Source organism: Vigna umbellata, chromosome 5, assembly GCF_029865625.1.
Source record: "Vigna umbellata cultivar VRB3 chromosome 5, Vumbellata_1.0, whole genome shotgun sequence".
Taxonomy (NCBI): Eukaryota; Viridiplantae; Streptophyta; class Magnoliopsida; order Fabales; family Fabaceae; genus Vigna; species Vigna umbellata.
The window spans coordinates 51369303-51384703 of NC_142169.1; the positions used below are offsets into that span (position 1 = coordinate 51369303).

General features: G+C 40.1%; 1 protein-coding gene across 1 annotated transcript; it reads right to left on the minus strand.

The window, feature by feature from the left end:
- Window positions 1-2053: 2053 nt before the first annotated feature.
- Window positions 2054-4488, minus strand: LOC148198556 (uncharacterized). The gene has a single exon (XM_088091721.1). The coding sequence runs from the start codon at window positions 2698-2700 to the stop codon at window positions 2218-2220; it is 483 nt and encodes a 160-aa protein (XP_087947847.1). The 5' UTR covers window positions 2701-4488; the 3' UTR covers window positions 2054-2217.
- Window positions 4489-15401: the final 10913 nt, after the last annotated feature.

Below are 15401 nucleotides of genomic sequence, written 5' to 3' on the forward strand. Positions count from 1 at the left end.
AAGGATTGAAAAACTCCCCTGTGATGGTATAGATCTATTTGAATGATGGGAGTGGATGGTGCCTTCAGTAACACTTCCTTTTTGACTAAGACTTTGTCCTTCTCTATTTCTCTCACAAGTTCTTCTTTTTCTTTCTTTTCTCCCTCCTCTCTTTCTTTTCTCTCAGTCTCTTCTTTTACTCTCTCCTCTCTTTCTTTTCTGTCGTCATTTAAACAAGTAAGCATGACCTTCTCTTTGGCATCACTTGATGAGGAAGAAGAGCTATAGGTTGGTGATGTTAAGGAAGACGTAGACTCATTAGTTGATAATAGTTGAAAAACTGTTATTTTTATGATTAAAATTGACACTAAAAGCAACCTTCACACTTAGAAACTAGCTTGAAATCATGTTTTTCTTTATATTTTTGGAAATAAGAGAGCTGGAAAGGTTTATGCTTGATTTCAGTGTTTTTGTGCAGGTTTTAAGGTGAATTTGGTGAAAGAAGTGAAGAAGGAGAGAGATGAAATCAGAAAAGACAACAAAAAGTGCAAAAAGGAGAAGCCGAAGTCACCGCTCAGCGGCAGTTTACCGCTGAGCGGCACTCAGGAGCTTGCGGGAGGTCCGCTGAGGGGTAAAATGGCCGCTGAGGGGAGAAAACAAGTCACGCACTCACCGCTGAGCGGTAGTTTACCGCTGAGCGGCACTCTGGAAGTCACGTGAGGTCCGCTGAGGGGCAAAATGGCCGCTGAGGGGAGAAAACAAGTCACGCACTCACCGCTGAGCGGTATTTTACCGCTGAGCGGCACTTTAATGGGCTTGGATTTGACTTTTTGTAATTTACGAATGATATATAAGCTTTAGGGTTTCCTAGGGTTAGGTATCTCTGGCTGGAACGAAGCAAACACTCTCTCTTCCACCCCTTTGAAGGAGGATCTTGGATGCTGAGGCTTCCTCTTCACCTTTTTAGGGTTTATTCTTTCATTCTTTCATTGTAATTCATCTAGGTTCACCATGAATATGGTGAACTAAACTCTGTATGTTTGTTGGGGAATCAATGTAGTCTTGTGAAACTCTCATATATGGAATCTGTTTTTACATCTTTTAATTAAGACTTATGCTTTCTTTCATCATTAGTTAGGGTTTTTCCTCTTTGCTTAATGCTTGCATTGTTTAACTCATTCGATGCATGATTATTGGTTTTGTCGATACGGGCACGTACGGGGAAGTCTAGATCCGGGGAATTTCTCCCAATTTTATATTGGTTGTCGTTAAGCTCCTGTACTTATGAACTGATCATTAGGAATGCTAGGAATTGTATGAACTCGTGATTAGGGTGAAGCCTTCTGGAAAGGTACATTAGAGAGTGGCATTAACAATGATGATTTGACTGTTGAATTCCTAAAAATATATGAGAGTGGATAAGATGAAATTGACCCCCAACAACATATTCATATCTATATTTCATTGAAAGTGTTTATCTTTTGTTTTCTTGCCATTGATCAAAATACATGCATACATGTTTATTTTCTGTCTTGCATTTTCAACCCCGAATATTTCGTTTGTAAGTCTTAGTTAATCAAGAAACCACATAACTAAACTAGGCCGTGAGTCCTTTGGGAAGAACGATACTTGGTCTTACCAAGTTTTATTACTTGAACGATTCGGTCATACTTGCCGATTGAAAAACAAGTTTGTGACATCATATTTTGGTGTTCATAAATTTTTCCATCATTAGTCACAATTACTTCACCCTCAATGCATGTTGCCTTTTTGGTGGGGCAGGCAGAGGCTATATGACCATGTCCTAAACATTTAAAACATTTAATGTGACTTGGTCTAGAAGAAGATTTAGGTGGGGAAGAGGAATGGTTAGAAGAAAAATGAGAAAACGATTTGTTAGTGGGCTCCTTAGAAACATCCTTGTTTTTATCCTTTGATGATGAGGATTTGTAGAAAACATCTCTTGAAGATTTGGAAAATTTGTTTTGACAAGCTTCTTTTTTCAAGAGTTTCTTCTCTACTTTCATGGCTCTATGAACCACTACATCTAAAGTCTCATCATCATGGAATTCAATTATATCTTGGATGTTGCTATTAAGTCCACTAATAAATCTAACTATTTTTGCATGATCATTTTCTTTAAGGTTAGTATGATGTAGGAGCACTTCGAGCTCGCGAGCATACTCCTCCACACTTCGTCTACCTTGAGTAAGCCATTGGAGCTTAATCAAGAGGTCCCTATGTACTCGCGGGTGAGGCCATGGTTAAGTATCTCCTATTTAGCCATTGTTTGGCGTATCCCTCTAAAGCTAAACAAGCTAACTTTACACGCAAAGGTCCATTTACACTATATAAATCAAAAATTTGGTCTACTTTAGCTATCCAATCTAAAAAAATAGACGGCTCGACTTCCCCTTTGAAAGTAGGCAAGTTCAACTTTGGTAGTGTAAGGCCTTGGTCCATAGCTTTATCTTCTTGATGCTTCTTTGGCGAGGGAAGGTATACATTTATGGTTCTAGCTTCTTGCTTCTTCTTGTAGGAACCATGATCATGACCATGAGATTGCTTCCCTTTAGCCTTTGTTTCCGCGTTTAACCGTTTGCTCATAGCATCAAGTTGATGTTGCATTTGTTGGAAGGCCTTCATCACATCAAACTTGCTAGAAGGGCTTCCATGGTTGCTATCTCCATGAGATGAAGCATGGCTGGAACCTGCAGACATGTTAAAAAAAACAGCAGCAAGCTACACACAAAACAGGTTAGAAACAACTAAAAATCAAGGCAAAGCAGCAGCCACAAAACAGCTCACGGTTTCACTCAAAGAATGGAAGGAAACGACTCAAAACTCACGGCCAGTGTCTCAAAAAACAAGGAAAGGGCAGCACCCTTCTTTTAAGATAGTAAAATGTCTCACAAGTCCACTTTGAGAGCACCAACTCAAGTCCAAAGCAAATGGAAAGATGTACAATCCACTTTAATGCAAAGAAGCCAAATCAAGACAGCACATGGTAGAGGCCAAAGAAAGAATGAAAACTACAAGACAAATGATGAAAATGGAACCTAAAAAATCAAGAAACTTGGCACAAAAACAAGGAGGCAACACTCTAATGATTTTATGAAGACAAAACAGCAAGAAAATGGAGTCAAAACAGTGGCACAAAATGAACAAGACAGCAAAGAAATTTACACAACCAAGAAGCAAATATACATCAACATACTAAGTATACATGAAGAGCAAGACCAAATTAATGCTGGAAATAATTTTGGCAAACCTCAAACCAATATATTCTGTATTTAAATGAGAAAAGAGGCTTGAAAACAATGCTCAAACACACTAAACACAAGGAAGATGTCTCGGCCAGCAAGCATGCACACCAATTACCAAAAATTTGTTTTGCTGTTTTGGTGCAGTTTGCAAGAATGTTCTCGGCCAAGCTAAGTTTAACACATTAAGTGTGTTTGATTAATATGCCAAATAGAATGGATGGATGCCTCTATGAATACAGAACATATAAGCAAGGTTCACACACTTAAATCCTATAAAGATCAAGCTCAATTCAGCATACCATCAAGGAGATGTAAAATTTACTCTTAGCTATGCAATTTCAGAAAAATACTCTAGAAAACTCCTAAAGAGGAAACACATATGACTCAATTAAAAGCTAAGCAATTAAGAAAGACACATACAATCCAGCCAAGACAAAGAATTAATAGCTGGAACAAACAAACAAAAGGAAATAGGACACCTACTTGTTGAAGACCTCCAATAGCATTGTTGCTGTTTGATGAAATGTCTACTTGCACAAGGCTCTGGACAGCCACGGTTTAGTCCCTCAAAGCATTGATTTGAAGTGTTGATTCCTTTCTTAAGAGTATTGAGAGGGTGTAGCAACGTCCAGGGAGCAATTCCAGCCACCAAAATGTCCAAACAGCCAACAACAAAGCAAAACAGTGGAGTATTAATTCAACAGCAGAAATCTGGATGAACACAGTGGAGAAAATAATTTACTGGGAACAGTACAGAAAGAATTTGAGAAAAGTAAAAATTGTTCATGAAACTAGACATCCAGACGAAACTAGGAAAAAAAATTTCATGGAAAACGGACAAGAAATGAAGCTAAACTAAATCATACAAGTTGACTGTAACAGGGACGCAGAAGCTGGGCGAGACAGAAATTGGCTCAGCGAAAATGAACATTTCTAAGCTATTCTACTCTAGCATGCAATTCCTAAGAGATCAAAAACCTAAGGCTCATGATACCACATGATGGGAAAGTGCATACCTAGAGAGAATATACTAAATGAAATTTAAGAAATGGAAGAGAAATTAAAAATGGAAGAGATTAGAGAAAAGGAAACTTAGGAAATGAAGATGCGCCACTTGAACAAGCTTCCAAGATAAGCATCATGAAGAGGACTGCCACTTGCTTGAGCAAGATAAGGCCTGCCCAAATTTGGGACTTTAGAGACATAATTCTATCTCAAAGAAGAATGCAAGATTGCAATTCAACTCAAATTTCATTCAATGCAAAGTTGTCTACAAAGAAGAACCCCTAGGTTGCTTATATAGCTTTTGGAATGACTTTGGTGACGAGTTTCAAGAGATGTGGGACTTGGAAGGCTCCAAGTTCTGTCCAGCAGCAGCTGCAACGTCCCTAGGTGCATGGGAGCCCCACATTGCTTAATTCTCTCATTCCAAAAGGGTTTATAAGCTTCCTAGCTCTCCTAGAGTTCAAAAACTAACACTAGCTATGCTTCCTAACTCCTACACACCAACCTACTCACCAACGAGCGCTCGTTAACCACAACCTTCTCACCAACGAGCGCTCGTTATCCAAACACACGATCGCATCCAAACAGACGACTGCTCGTTATCCTTAAGCTTTTCGATCGTTTAGCAGCCTCAGCCTTCTCCCCAACGTCCGCACGATAGCCTCCGCTCGTTAACCAAGCTTTTCGACTAACCGTTCGACACCTTATTTTTTATTTTGGCACCCCCATTTTGTTTTTTTTTTATTATTTACTTATTTATTTGCCATTTTATTTATCTTATTTCATTTTATTTTATTTTATTTTATTACTTTATTTTATTTTATTTTATTTATTTCTTTTAAATATCCACTTATTTCAAAATATATATATAATAATTTTACTTATATACACATAAAAAATAAAATTTACAAAAATACGCTTTAAAGGTTTAGCACACGTGAGACCGCTCGCGTCGTCCTTGTGCTAAAAACATTTTCTTCTTTCTTATAAAATTTACAAAAGTACGTTTTAAAGGTTAAGCACACGTGAGACCGCACGCGTCTGTTGGTATCGGAGGGGGTATTTTTCGAAGAGTATAGCGCAGCGGAATTAAAACTCAGAGAGCGGAAAGCGTATTCGATCACAATTAAAATTAATTTTGTCTTTTTAGTAAAAATAATTTTCTTTCAGAAAATTAATCAAACAGTTGATATACGTAAAATAATATGAGTGTAGGGAATAAGAAGATCAACACAAAATTTTTATCCTGGTTCGAATCAAAAGATTCTACGTCCAGTCGTTAATCACTATAAATAGTGATTAACCTTTTTCACTAAAAATGGTTTAACAGATTACAAGATAATGAACAGGAATAAAATGAAAAGAACCACTCTACCAACTTGAAGAGAACCGCTCCAGCAATCGACCAACGATTCACAAGCTTCTCCTTACACAAGACCAGGCAGAGTACCTTACTAACTTGAAGAGAGTCTGTTCCGACTATCGACACACGATACGCAAGCCTCTCCTTTCACAAGACCAAGCAAGGGAACAATGAACAAAAAGCTCTCTAAGAACGCTCCTCTGACACACAGTGTTCTAAGCTTTCTCAGTTCAAAAACGTTACCTTCTGATTTCTCCAAAACAAATTATATAGCCAAGTACACTGAGTGCCAAAGGTCAGCTCTCAACTGCCATGAATAATCGATTATTGTAAGTGATAATCGATTATTCAAGTCCGTTACAGGTTTTCAAAAATGTGATAATCGATTATATGAAGTGATAATCGATTATTCAAGTATGACTTGTGATAATCGATTATTGCTTAACCATAATTGATTATACTAGTAAAAATTACAATGTTTAACATTTTCCTACTACATTCAAAATCTACAAGTTGCTTTTTTAAATATTTTCCTACTACATCCAAAATCTATAAGTTGCAGCATCATCAAAACACATCTTCAGGTTTTACCAATACTCCTTATTGGTAACAATCTCCCCCTTTTTTATGATGATCAAAAACTCTCTTTTTAAAAGCAACTCAGGTTTACCTGCAACATATATAAACTAATGGACAACCACAGTTAGCAGTACCTGTACAATTAAAAACTATTTTTTTTCTTTAATCCTCCCCTTATATTTCTTCTCCCCCTTTTTGATCATTGATGGACAAATTTATGAACACCAAATTATGATGTCACAAACTTGTTTCACAATCGGCAAGTATGACCGAATCGTTCAAGTAATAAAACTTGGTAAGACCAAGTATCGTTCTTCCCAAAGGACTCACGGCCTAGTTTAGTTATGTGGTTTCTTGATTAACTAAGACTTACAAACGAAATATTTGGGTTTAAAATGCAAGACAGAAAATAAACATGTATGCATGAATTTTGATCAATGGCAAAGACAAAAGATAAACACTTTCAATGGAATATATGAATGAATATGTTGTTGGGGGTCAATTTCATCTCATCCACTCTCATACATTTTAGGAATTCAACATTCAAATCATCATTGTTAATGCCACTCTCTAAAGTACCATTCTAGATGGCTTCTCCCTAATCAAATAGTTCATACAATTCCTAGCATTCCTAATGATTAGTTTATTTTGCGCAGGAGCTTAAGGCAACCAATATACTATTGGGAGAAATTCCCCAGATCTAGACTTCCCCGTACGTGCCCGTATCGACAAAACCAATGATCATGCATTGAATGAGTTAAACAATGCAAGCATTAATCAAGAGGAAAAACCCTAACTAATGATGAAAGAAAGCATATGTCTTAATTGAAAGATGTAAAAACAGATTCCATATATTGAGAGTTTCAAAAGATTACATTGATTCCCCAACAAACATACAAGATTTAGTTCACCATAGTCATGGTGAATCTAGATGAATAACAATGAAAGAATGAAAGAATAAACCCTAAAAAGGTGAAGAGGAAGCCTCAGCATCCAAGATCCTCCTTCAAAGGGGTGAAAGAGAGAGTGTTTGCCTCGTTTCTGCCAAAGATGCCTAACCCTAGGAAATCCTAAAGCTTATATATCATTCGTAAATTACAAAAAGTCAAGTCCAAGCCCATTAAAGTGCCGCTCAGCGGTAAAATACCGCTCAGCGGTGAGTGCGTGACTGTTTTCTCCCCTCAGCGGCCATTTTGCCCCTCAGCGGACCTCCCGCAAGCACCTGAGTGTCGCTCAGCGGTAAACTGCCGCTGAGCGGTGACTTCGGCTTCTCCTTTTTGCACTTTTTGTTGTCTTTTCTGATTTCACTTCTCTCCTTCTTCACTTCTTTCACCAAATTCACCTTAAAACCTGCACAAAAACACTGAAATCAAGCATAAACCTGTCCAGCTCTCTTATTTCTGAAAATATCAATAAAAGGCATGATTTCAAGCTAGTTTTTAAGTGTAAAGGTTGCTTTTAGTATGAATTTTAAGCATGAAAATAACAGTTTTTCAACTGTTATCACAACCCCAAACTTAGAACTTTGCTTGTCCTCAAGCAAACAAGATGTAACTCCATCTTCAACCAATTCATATGATGGTTCACTCATTCAAAAATCCTCTTTTTCAAGATAAGTAACAACTTCACTCAAACTTATATGACCAAGAGTTCAATCAAGAAGTGCACATGCTTTAGTGTTCACAAAGTCATTTAAATTCCAACAAATGCTATTTTTCATGAATGATCAATCAATTAAGCATGGATGTTCATGTGTTAATGGAATATCTCCTCACTAGGTAAAGTGTTTCACTCACACACAAGTGTATAAGAGGTAATCACTCATTCACTCTACTATTACAATGTCACATGAATTAACTTTCACTACAAGAATGGTTGAAATTACCGACGGTCATAATTCGTCGGTAATGTATAAAATCCGTCGGTAATTAGCATTTACCGACGGCTTACCGACGGCCAAAATACCGTCGATAAAAACGTTGTCGGTAAATTTTACCGACGGATTTCTGACCGTCGGTAAATCCTTCGATAATTACCGAAGGCTTTTGGCCGTCGGTAAATCCGTCTGTAAATGTCGCGACCTGGTTCATCTTCTTCCTCTTCCTTCGTCGCTGTGTAAATTTTTTTTTTCCATTTCCACGAACTCCACCACCAAAACGGCATCACGCGAGTAACAAACTAGTTTCCAAAGTATCAACCAACCAATTTATTTTTAATAGTTAAAATTATAGTGAATGATGGAGAGTTTTTCTGCAATTCTCAGATTTGTAAGATAAATGTTTCTAATCGTTTCAATGTGGTGGAAAGAACGGTGGTAGAGGGCAGCGGTGGTGGAGAGAACGGTGGTAGAGGACAGCGGTGGTGGAGGGAAGCGCGGTGGTGGAGGGCATCGGCGGGAGGGCAGTGACAGTGGAGAGCAACGATGATGGAGAGCAGCGGTGGAAAGCAGTGGTGGTGGAGAGCAGCGGTGGTGGAGGGCAACGGTGGTGGAGGGCAGCGGCAGTGGAGGGCAGTGACGGTGGAGAGCAGTGACGGTCGAGATTTCTTTACTGATTGAAATGAGAGGAGAAATACTTCTTTTACCCACATATATTGGCAGTGGATGCGAAGCTGGTTTCGAAAAATTCTGATTTTTTACCGACGGCCCAAAGCCTTCGGTAAATCCGTCGGTAATGTCATCCACGAAATAATGGGCGGGAAAAATCCCGCTCTTTTTACCGACGGCCAAAAGCCTTCGGTAAATCCGTCGGTAATGCGCATGTCACTTATCGACGGCCAAAAGCCTTCGGTAAATCCGTCGGTAATGCACATAAAAATACCGTCGGTAATTCCGTCGAAAATTAGGATATATCGACGGATATTGATCCGTCGGTAAAAATCCGTCGGTAATATTAATATTTTTTGTAGTGTTTGCCTTTCATTTTACCACAATCAAAAACATTCACAAGCATGCATCATCTCAAGGACTTTTCTATGGCTTATAATGTGGCTGGGCTAACAAGAAAATTGGTTTTTCTGGATCACAAAATCCTTGAGTTAAGAGAATCATAACAACACAATCATCTTATTCTTTCCCAACTTTCTTTTGCCTTTGCATTGAGCTTTGCTTCTTTTTCTTTTCTTTTCTTTTTCTTTGCACATTCTTACTTTTTAGCTCTTAGCTCAATGCTTTTCATGTTTTCCCAACAACCCCAAACTTGAACATTTAACAATACTACACAAGATCTTCTACTTAACTCAAGGTAAGATTTTCAATCAAGGGTTTCAGTGTATGTTCAAGGCTAAGGGTTCAAAGGATAGAACACAAAGTGTTCTCTTTTAGTGGGCTAATTTTACAAATTTGGCCAATAATAAGGTTTCCAACAAACGGCCTTGATCATATGATGCAAAACAAGCAATTGATTCAATCATAGAAAACCTGGGCAAAATCATTCATGCTTTCAAAGTAATAGCATTTAACAATAACAACTCTGGAGCTCAAAATCTCACATATAAGCTCATTCACATTTGACATACACATCCTGCTTAATTTCACAATCAAAATCATGATATCATGCATTTGTTCACAAAGCTTGTGAATCACCTATATAAGCATTTTAATGTGCACATCATCTCAACATCAATTAATCATAAGCATCATTCAGCATTACTTATCACACAATCACAGTTAATAGCAAACCATCACAAGAAACCAGGTTTCAAATAGAGTACATCAAACCCTAATCTAAAAACAAAAACAAATAAGTTCAGAAAACTTAAACCACAAAAGCATAATCATATGATAGCATTCATCAGTAAATGCTATCTCAGCTCCTCATCAGTCTGAGCTGTCCTCTGTATCTTCCTCTTCTTCCTCATCATCATCATCATCAAACGCATCCTCCTCCTCAGCTTCATCTTCTTCCATATCTCTAGCTGAAGCTTCAGCTGCTCCAGCTCCTTCTCCATGTACTGGTTCTTCTGGCCAAGCTACTACATTATGGAATTCATCCATAGTCCACCTGTGGGCTGGAGGTGTATCATACATCCCCACTATCATCTCAGCAGTGGCCACCTGCCCTCTGTGAATGGACTGCAACTGAGCCCCTATAAGAGACATATACATGTCCCTCATCTGGAATGGCTCTGCTTCATGTGTCTCAGCAGATGTCTGGCTCTGTGCTGGCCCTCTCTCTCTACGAGCACGGCGTGGTGGAACTGGCTGAGCTGCATCCTCACCTCCACAGTACTGTCTATAATAAGCCTCATCAATAGCTTTTCTTGGCCTCTCAAATGGTGGAACAGAAGTATCCACCCCAGCTAGCTTGCAAAGGTGAGTAATCAAGGAGGGATGTCCTAATGGTGCTTTGTTGTTTGAGGTGTTGGCGCACATACTAATTTCATCAGCTATCACCTGCCCAATATTAACATTTAAGCTTCTGATAGCACAGTAGATGAATAGTGCCCTGCTGAGAGTAATATCTGACACATGTGAACATGGCTGAATGTTGGCATGAGAAAACGCCATCCAATACTTTGCAAGAGGAGTCAAATTTGTCCTCCTAATGTTAACCACTGAGCCAGATCTATTCCTTTGGAAGTGTCCTCCAGGTATACACAATACTCTCTCCACATCCTCATAATCAGCACCTTCCTCCATGCTAAGAGCAAACTGACATTGCTCACCAGCCCACACAGTATCCAGGAAATTGTTGATAGAATCAGGATCATACCTGATAGCATGGCCTCTGACATAGCCCAAATAATTCTCAGCTGGATAATCACCAATCTTCTTTGCATTGGTGTAGAATTCCTTCACCACAGCTATGTTGGCAGGTGCAGGATAGGTGGCTAACTTTCCCCAGTCATTCCCTAACACTTGCTCTCCAAATTGAGGAGCAAAGTTAGGTATCATTCCAACCTTTCTCTCCATCAGAAGTCTCCTGTCCTGAACCACCCTAAAGTGCTTCTCATGTTTCCTAGAGAGGAACCTGCTAGAGTGGGGTTGCTCTGGTTCCTTTTTCCTTTCTCTTGGTTGCCATGGTTTTCAATCTTTTTCCTGATGAGGATGCCATTCCTACATTCAAAACACAAGCAAAACCACAGAACATGATGTTAATCATTAGTAAAACATAGAACATAACTCCTGTCGAAGCTAAACCACCGCTGAGGGCCAGAATTTCCCCTCAGCGCCACCAGCGCCACATTCCAACACGCAAAAATCAGAAAAAACCAAATCTGGCAGAGTGCCGCTCAGCGGTAATTTACCCCTCAGCGGTAACTCTGCAGATTTTTGAAAAATCAGTTTTAAAGCTTCCCTAACTCCACCCAAATGCAATTTTCAGTTTTCCAGTTCATAATCATGCAGTTTAATCGGTTCAAACATCAAATATATCATCAAATCATGCATAGAAATCAAAACCCCTAAATATTCATGCGTTGACAATCACATTCAAATTCAAGAACCCTAGAATGAACAAAATGCATTTTACTTACTTGGGTGGAGATACTAGATGCAATGAGAATGCCTTCAAACTAGAATGCTCTCTTCCAACCCCAAACTTTGATGGCACACTGATGAGTCAATATTTTCTCAATTTCACTTAGCTTATTGTACCGAATTTAATCAGGGAATTGTGCTTAAATGTCCAGTATTTTCCCATTTTTCTTAATTGTGCTTAATTTGATCGGAAATTCAAATTTTAATTAATTTGAATTATTTGAGCTAATTATTTGCATTATTAATTGCAGGGAAATTTGTTGGATATTATTTGGGACATTTGGAGGTGAAAAGAAATGCCACATCAATTATACTTTAAACTAAGATGAGAGAAGAAGTGTGGATTTATTTTTCTACGGGTGCACTCGGCAATTGAACTGCTTGCACATCACGCCCTTAGTCCAATTCACGTGTCCCAAAAGCACACTCCAGCCAGCACTTCACCCATTCAGCAAACTTGAGGTGTGATAAGCAGAAACACGTGAAGGGTGTCAAAAGCAAGCAGGTCCAGCAGTTTGGAAGTGGTGTGAGTATTGGAGCAGAGGTGACGGTTAGCAATTTGGTGAGCACACACACACGCACCTCCCACGTCCACGCACACGGGAGGCCCAGCAGCTGTGAAGACGTGGTGCTGGAAGATCATTCACGGTCCAGGAGAAAAGAGAAAAAAGGGGTTTTGTCCAGTGCACACGAGGGAGAGTGGTGTCTCGGTTTTGGGGATCACACGTCACACGCCCATTCTTTCATGCTTCCAGCTGAGCAGCATCCAGATCCACGCATGCGGCCCACATCTAGATTGAGGAAAGGGTTGCAAATGGTAGCAGCACTCCACGCGTAAGGGGCTGGACAGATGGCACAAGCAAGGGCTCAGTAGTGTGCAGGTGGTCCACGGGGGTAGCAAAAAGCAGCCACATTTCTTCATTTCCCAGCAGAGGTGAAGTCCAACAGCGTCTTCACACACGGCCCAACAGTAGCAGCATGCGGTGGAGGAAGAAGAAGCTGTCCAGTGTTGGAAGGGAGGTGCACACGGTATTTGCTTGGTCGGTCCAGCTTGGAAGCAAAGTCCAGAAGCCTTCACGCTCACCCATGCAGCTTCCATCCAGCATGTGGCAGCAAAAGAAGTAAGCACACGGTGCAGCACACGTCCACGTTCACGGTCCAGTAGAAATCCAGCTTTCATCCGCAAGCTTGCAAGGGAGGTGCTGGAAGAAAAAAGGTACCGAGAGAGATCAGGAGGTGCAGTCCATGAGCACATTTGAAAGTGCATCTAGCGGCAGTAGCTTGGAGGTGCACAAAGAAGGCACACATGGACATCATTTTCCGAGTTTGGAGGTGCACGAAGAAGCAGCCCAGTAGCACACATCCAAGGGCTTCACGGGGAAGTTGGTCCAGAGGAATGGGAGAGAAGAGGGCGTGCGTAGGAGCCGCGAGGAGGTTACTATTTTATTGGCTTTTGAACACTATTGAGAGAGAGTTTCAGTAGGGTAGTGTAGGGTAGTGTAGGGTAGTGTGTGAGGGCAGTCCAGCCGCCACCTGGGAGTAGGCATCATTTTTCATTGAGAAAAAGAAGGTCCTGGAATTGGCAAGGAGGGAGGCATTGAGAGCGTAGGCAAGCCGCCACGCAGGAGGGAGAACGGAGATTGAGATATGGAAGGCTACGGTTGAGGAGAGAATGCACATTTGATTTTTGCTGGGAGCAGCACCTTCATTTTGGATGATTTTCTTTTAACATGTTGGAGAAGGAGAGCCGCCACTTGCCACGGGGTAGGAGGTTTTAGCTTTTGAATGTTTCTGGAGAGACCCGTGGAGACCAGGAGGGTTATGGAAGGGACTCTCCCATTTTTGCTGGAACCATTTAGTTTTATTTTGAAGGAGAAGCTTTCATGTTTTTGGAGAAGTGCGGAGAATGATGGAAGCAGGAGGTTTTCACGCGGATAGGAAGGAACATGCTAGCTTTTATTTTTGTCTTTGCTTTCCAATTTTCGGTGCATTTAATTTTTAGCTTAACGTTGCATTGCATTTTCAATTGCTTAGCAAACTTTTGCTTTAAACTTTTATTTCAGCTGCACGGAGTTCCAAACCACAATGTGCCTCTCAATTATTAGCTTTAGCTTGGATGTTGCATTCTCCTTTTTATTCCTGCCGCAATGATAATTTTTCTAATTTCACTTCCATTTAGCAATTTCGTTTCCAACTTATGCAATTTATGATTTAGCAATTTCAAGTGTGGGTCACGTATTTAGTTTTCACGCCAAATTTAATTATCTGACTAGTGTGCAATGTTCGGTTTACTATTTTCATTCACTTTAATGTTTTTTTTTTTTAGTTATGTTCGGTTGTGTTTAATTTCCATTTTAATTTAGTTCACTCGCATTCACAAAATCTTCACAAACCCCCCCCTACGTGTTTGACCTGAGACTCGAACCACATTTGGTCCTTGAGAGACGACCTAGGAGTCACTTCCTAGTCTATACTGCATTCTTTTATGCACAACTTTTGTTGGGAGGTGCGACCCTCTCATCACACACTAGTGAAAAAGTGAATAGAAGAGAGATTTTCTTAAGAGGGAAGAGTGAAAAGATGTGGAAAACCTAGGAGAAGGTGTGTGGAAGTGTTTGTGCAGAGAGAAGTCTGGAAATAAACCCTAAAACGCAGCTTGGGGTATAAAAATACCCTAATGGGCTCGGGTCCCGCTAAGGGGAACTAAAGCCCAGTCTGCGAGAGTACCGCTCAGCGGTAAAATACCGCTCAGCGGCACTTTCGTGATGTGCTCCTCTCCTTCTTTTCTTGACCTACGTGCCTTCCCTACATGTCCCTCATAGGTTCCCTACAATTCAATGTTAAAAATGCTTATGCAAACCCTAACTAAAATAAACAAACAAAAACAATCAATCAACTGGGTTGCCTCCCAGGTAGCGCTTGTTTAACGTCACGAGCCTGACCCAAATTCCACCAGCACCCATCAGTAGATGCAAAATTTTCTTACCAACACCCATCAGCAGGTGTTACAAACCTAGCATCCTTCAGTAGATGCTTAACCACCTAGCATCCTTCAGTAGATGCTGGATCCAACAAAAATAATTACAGAATAATATCCACAATTTAAAAGTTACAAAACCAAATCAAAAGTTTTTAAATCCACTGGGTTGCCTCCCAGCAAGCGCTCTTTTAACGTCATTAGCTTGACCCAGTAAAGTTCAAGTTCCATCTTCTGTATAGTTAATGATGTCTTTCCACCAACTTCTCAACTGCTTCCTTTGGACTGTTTTGGTTCTTCTAGAATAAGGAGACTCTATCTCTATCATCTCCTTCTCTTTAAAGCCCTTCACAACCCACAACTTGTTCTTTAGTCTCACATGTGTGCCAAGTTGGGGTCCTCTTTTCTTCCAGCCTCTAGGACTTGCTTCTCCTCTTCCAATATCTTCTTCCTTGGGTACCTGAAACAACAAACAATGGTTACCTGAAACCTCAAGATTTTCTTCTTTACGGCTAGTCATGGGTGCATCTCGAAATGTAGCTTTATAACTAGCTTCTTCCTCCTTTGCTTGCGTCTCATCTTTGAAGACATCTACCACCACTCTCTCCTCTCTGTCCTGGAGCACCACTATACCTTCATTTACATCTATAATAGCCCTGGCCGTTTTCATAAACGGTCTTCCAAGTATGATAGGTATCTTCTCGGTCTCCATCTTCATCACCACAAAGTCTGCCAAGAACTGAAGTTTGCCAA

Bases quoted from the DNA above. Each gene is read 5' to 3' on its own strand.
- LOC148198556 (XM_088091721.1), bottom strand. From the start codon at position 2,700: ATGTCTGCAGGTTCCAGCCATGCTTCATCTCATGGAGATAGCAACCAT.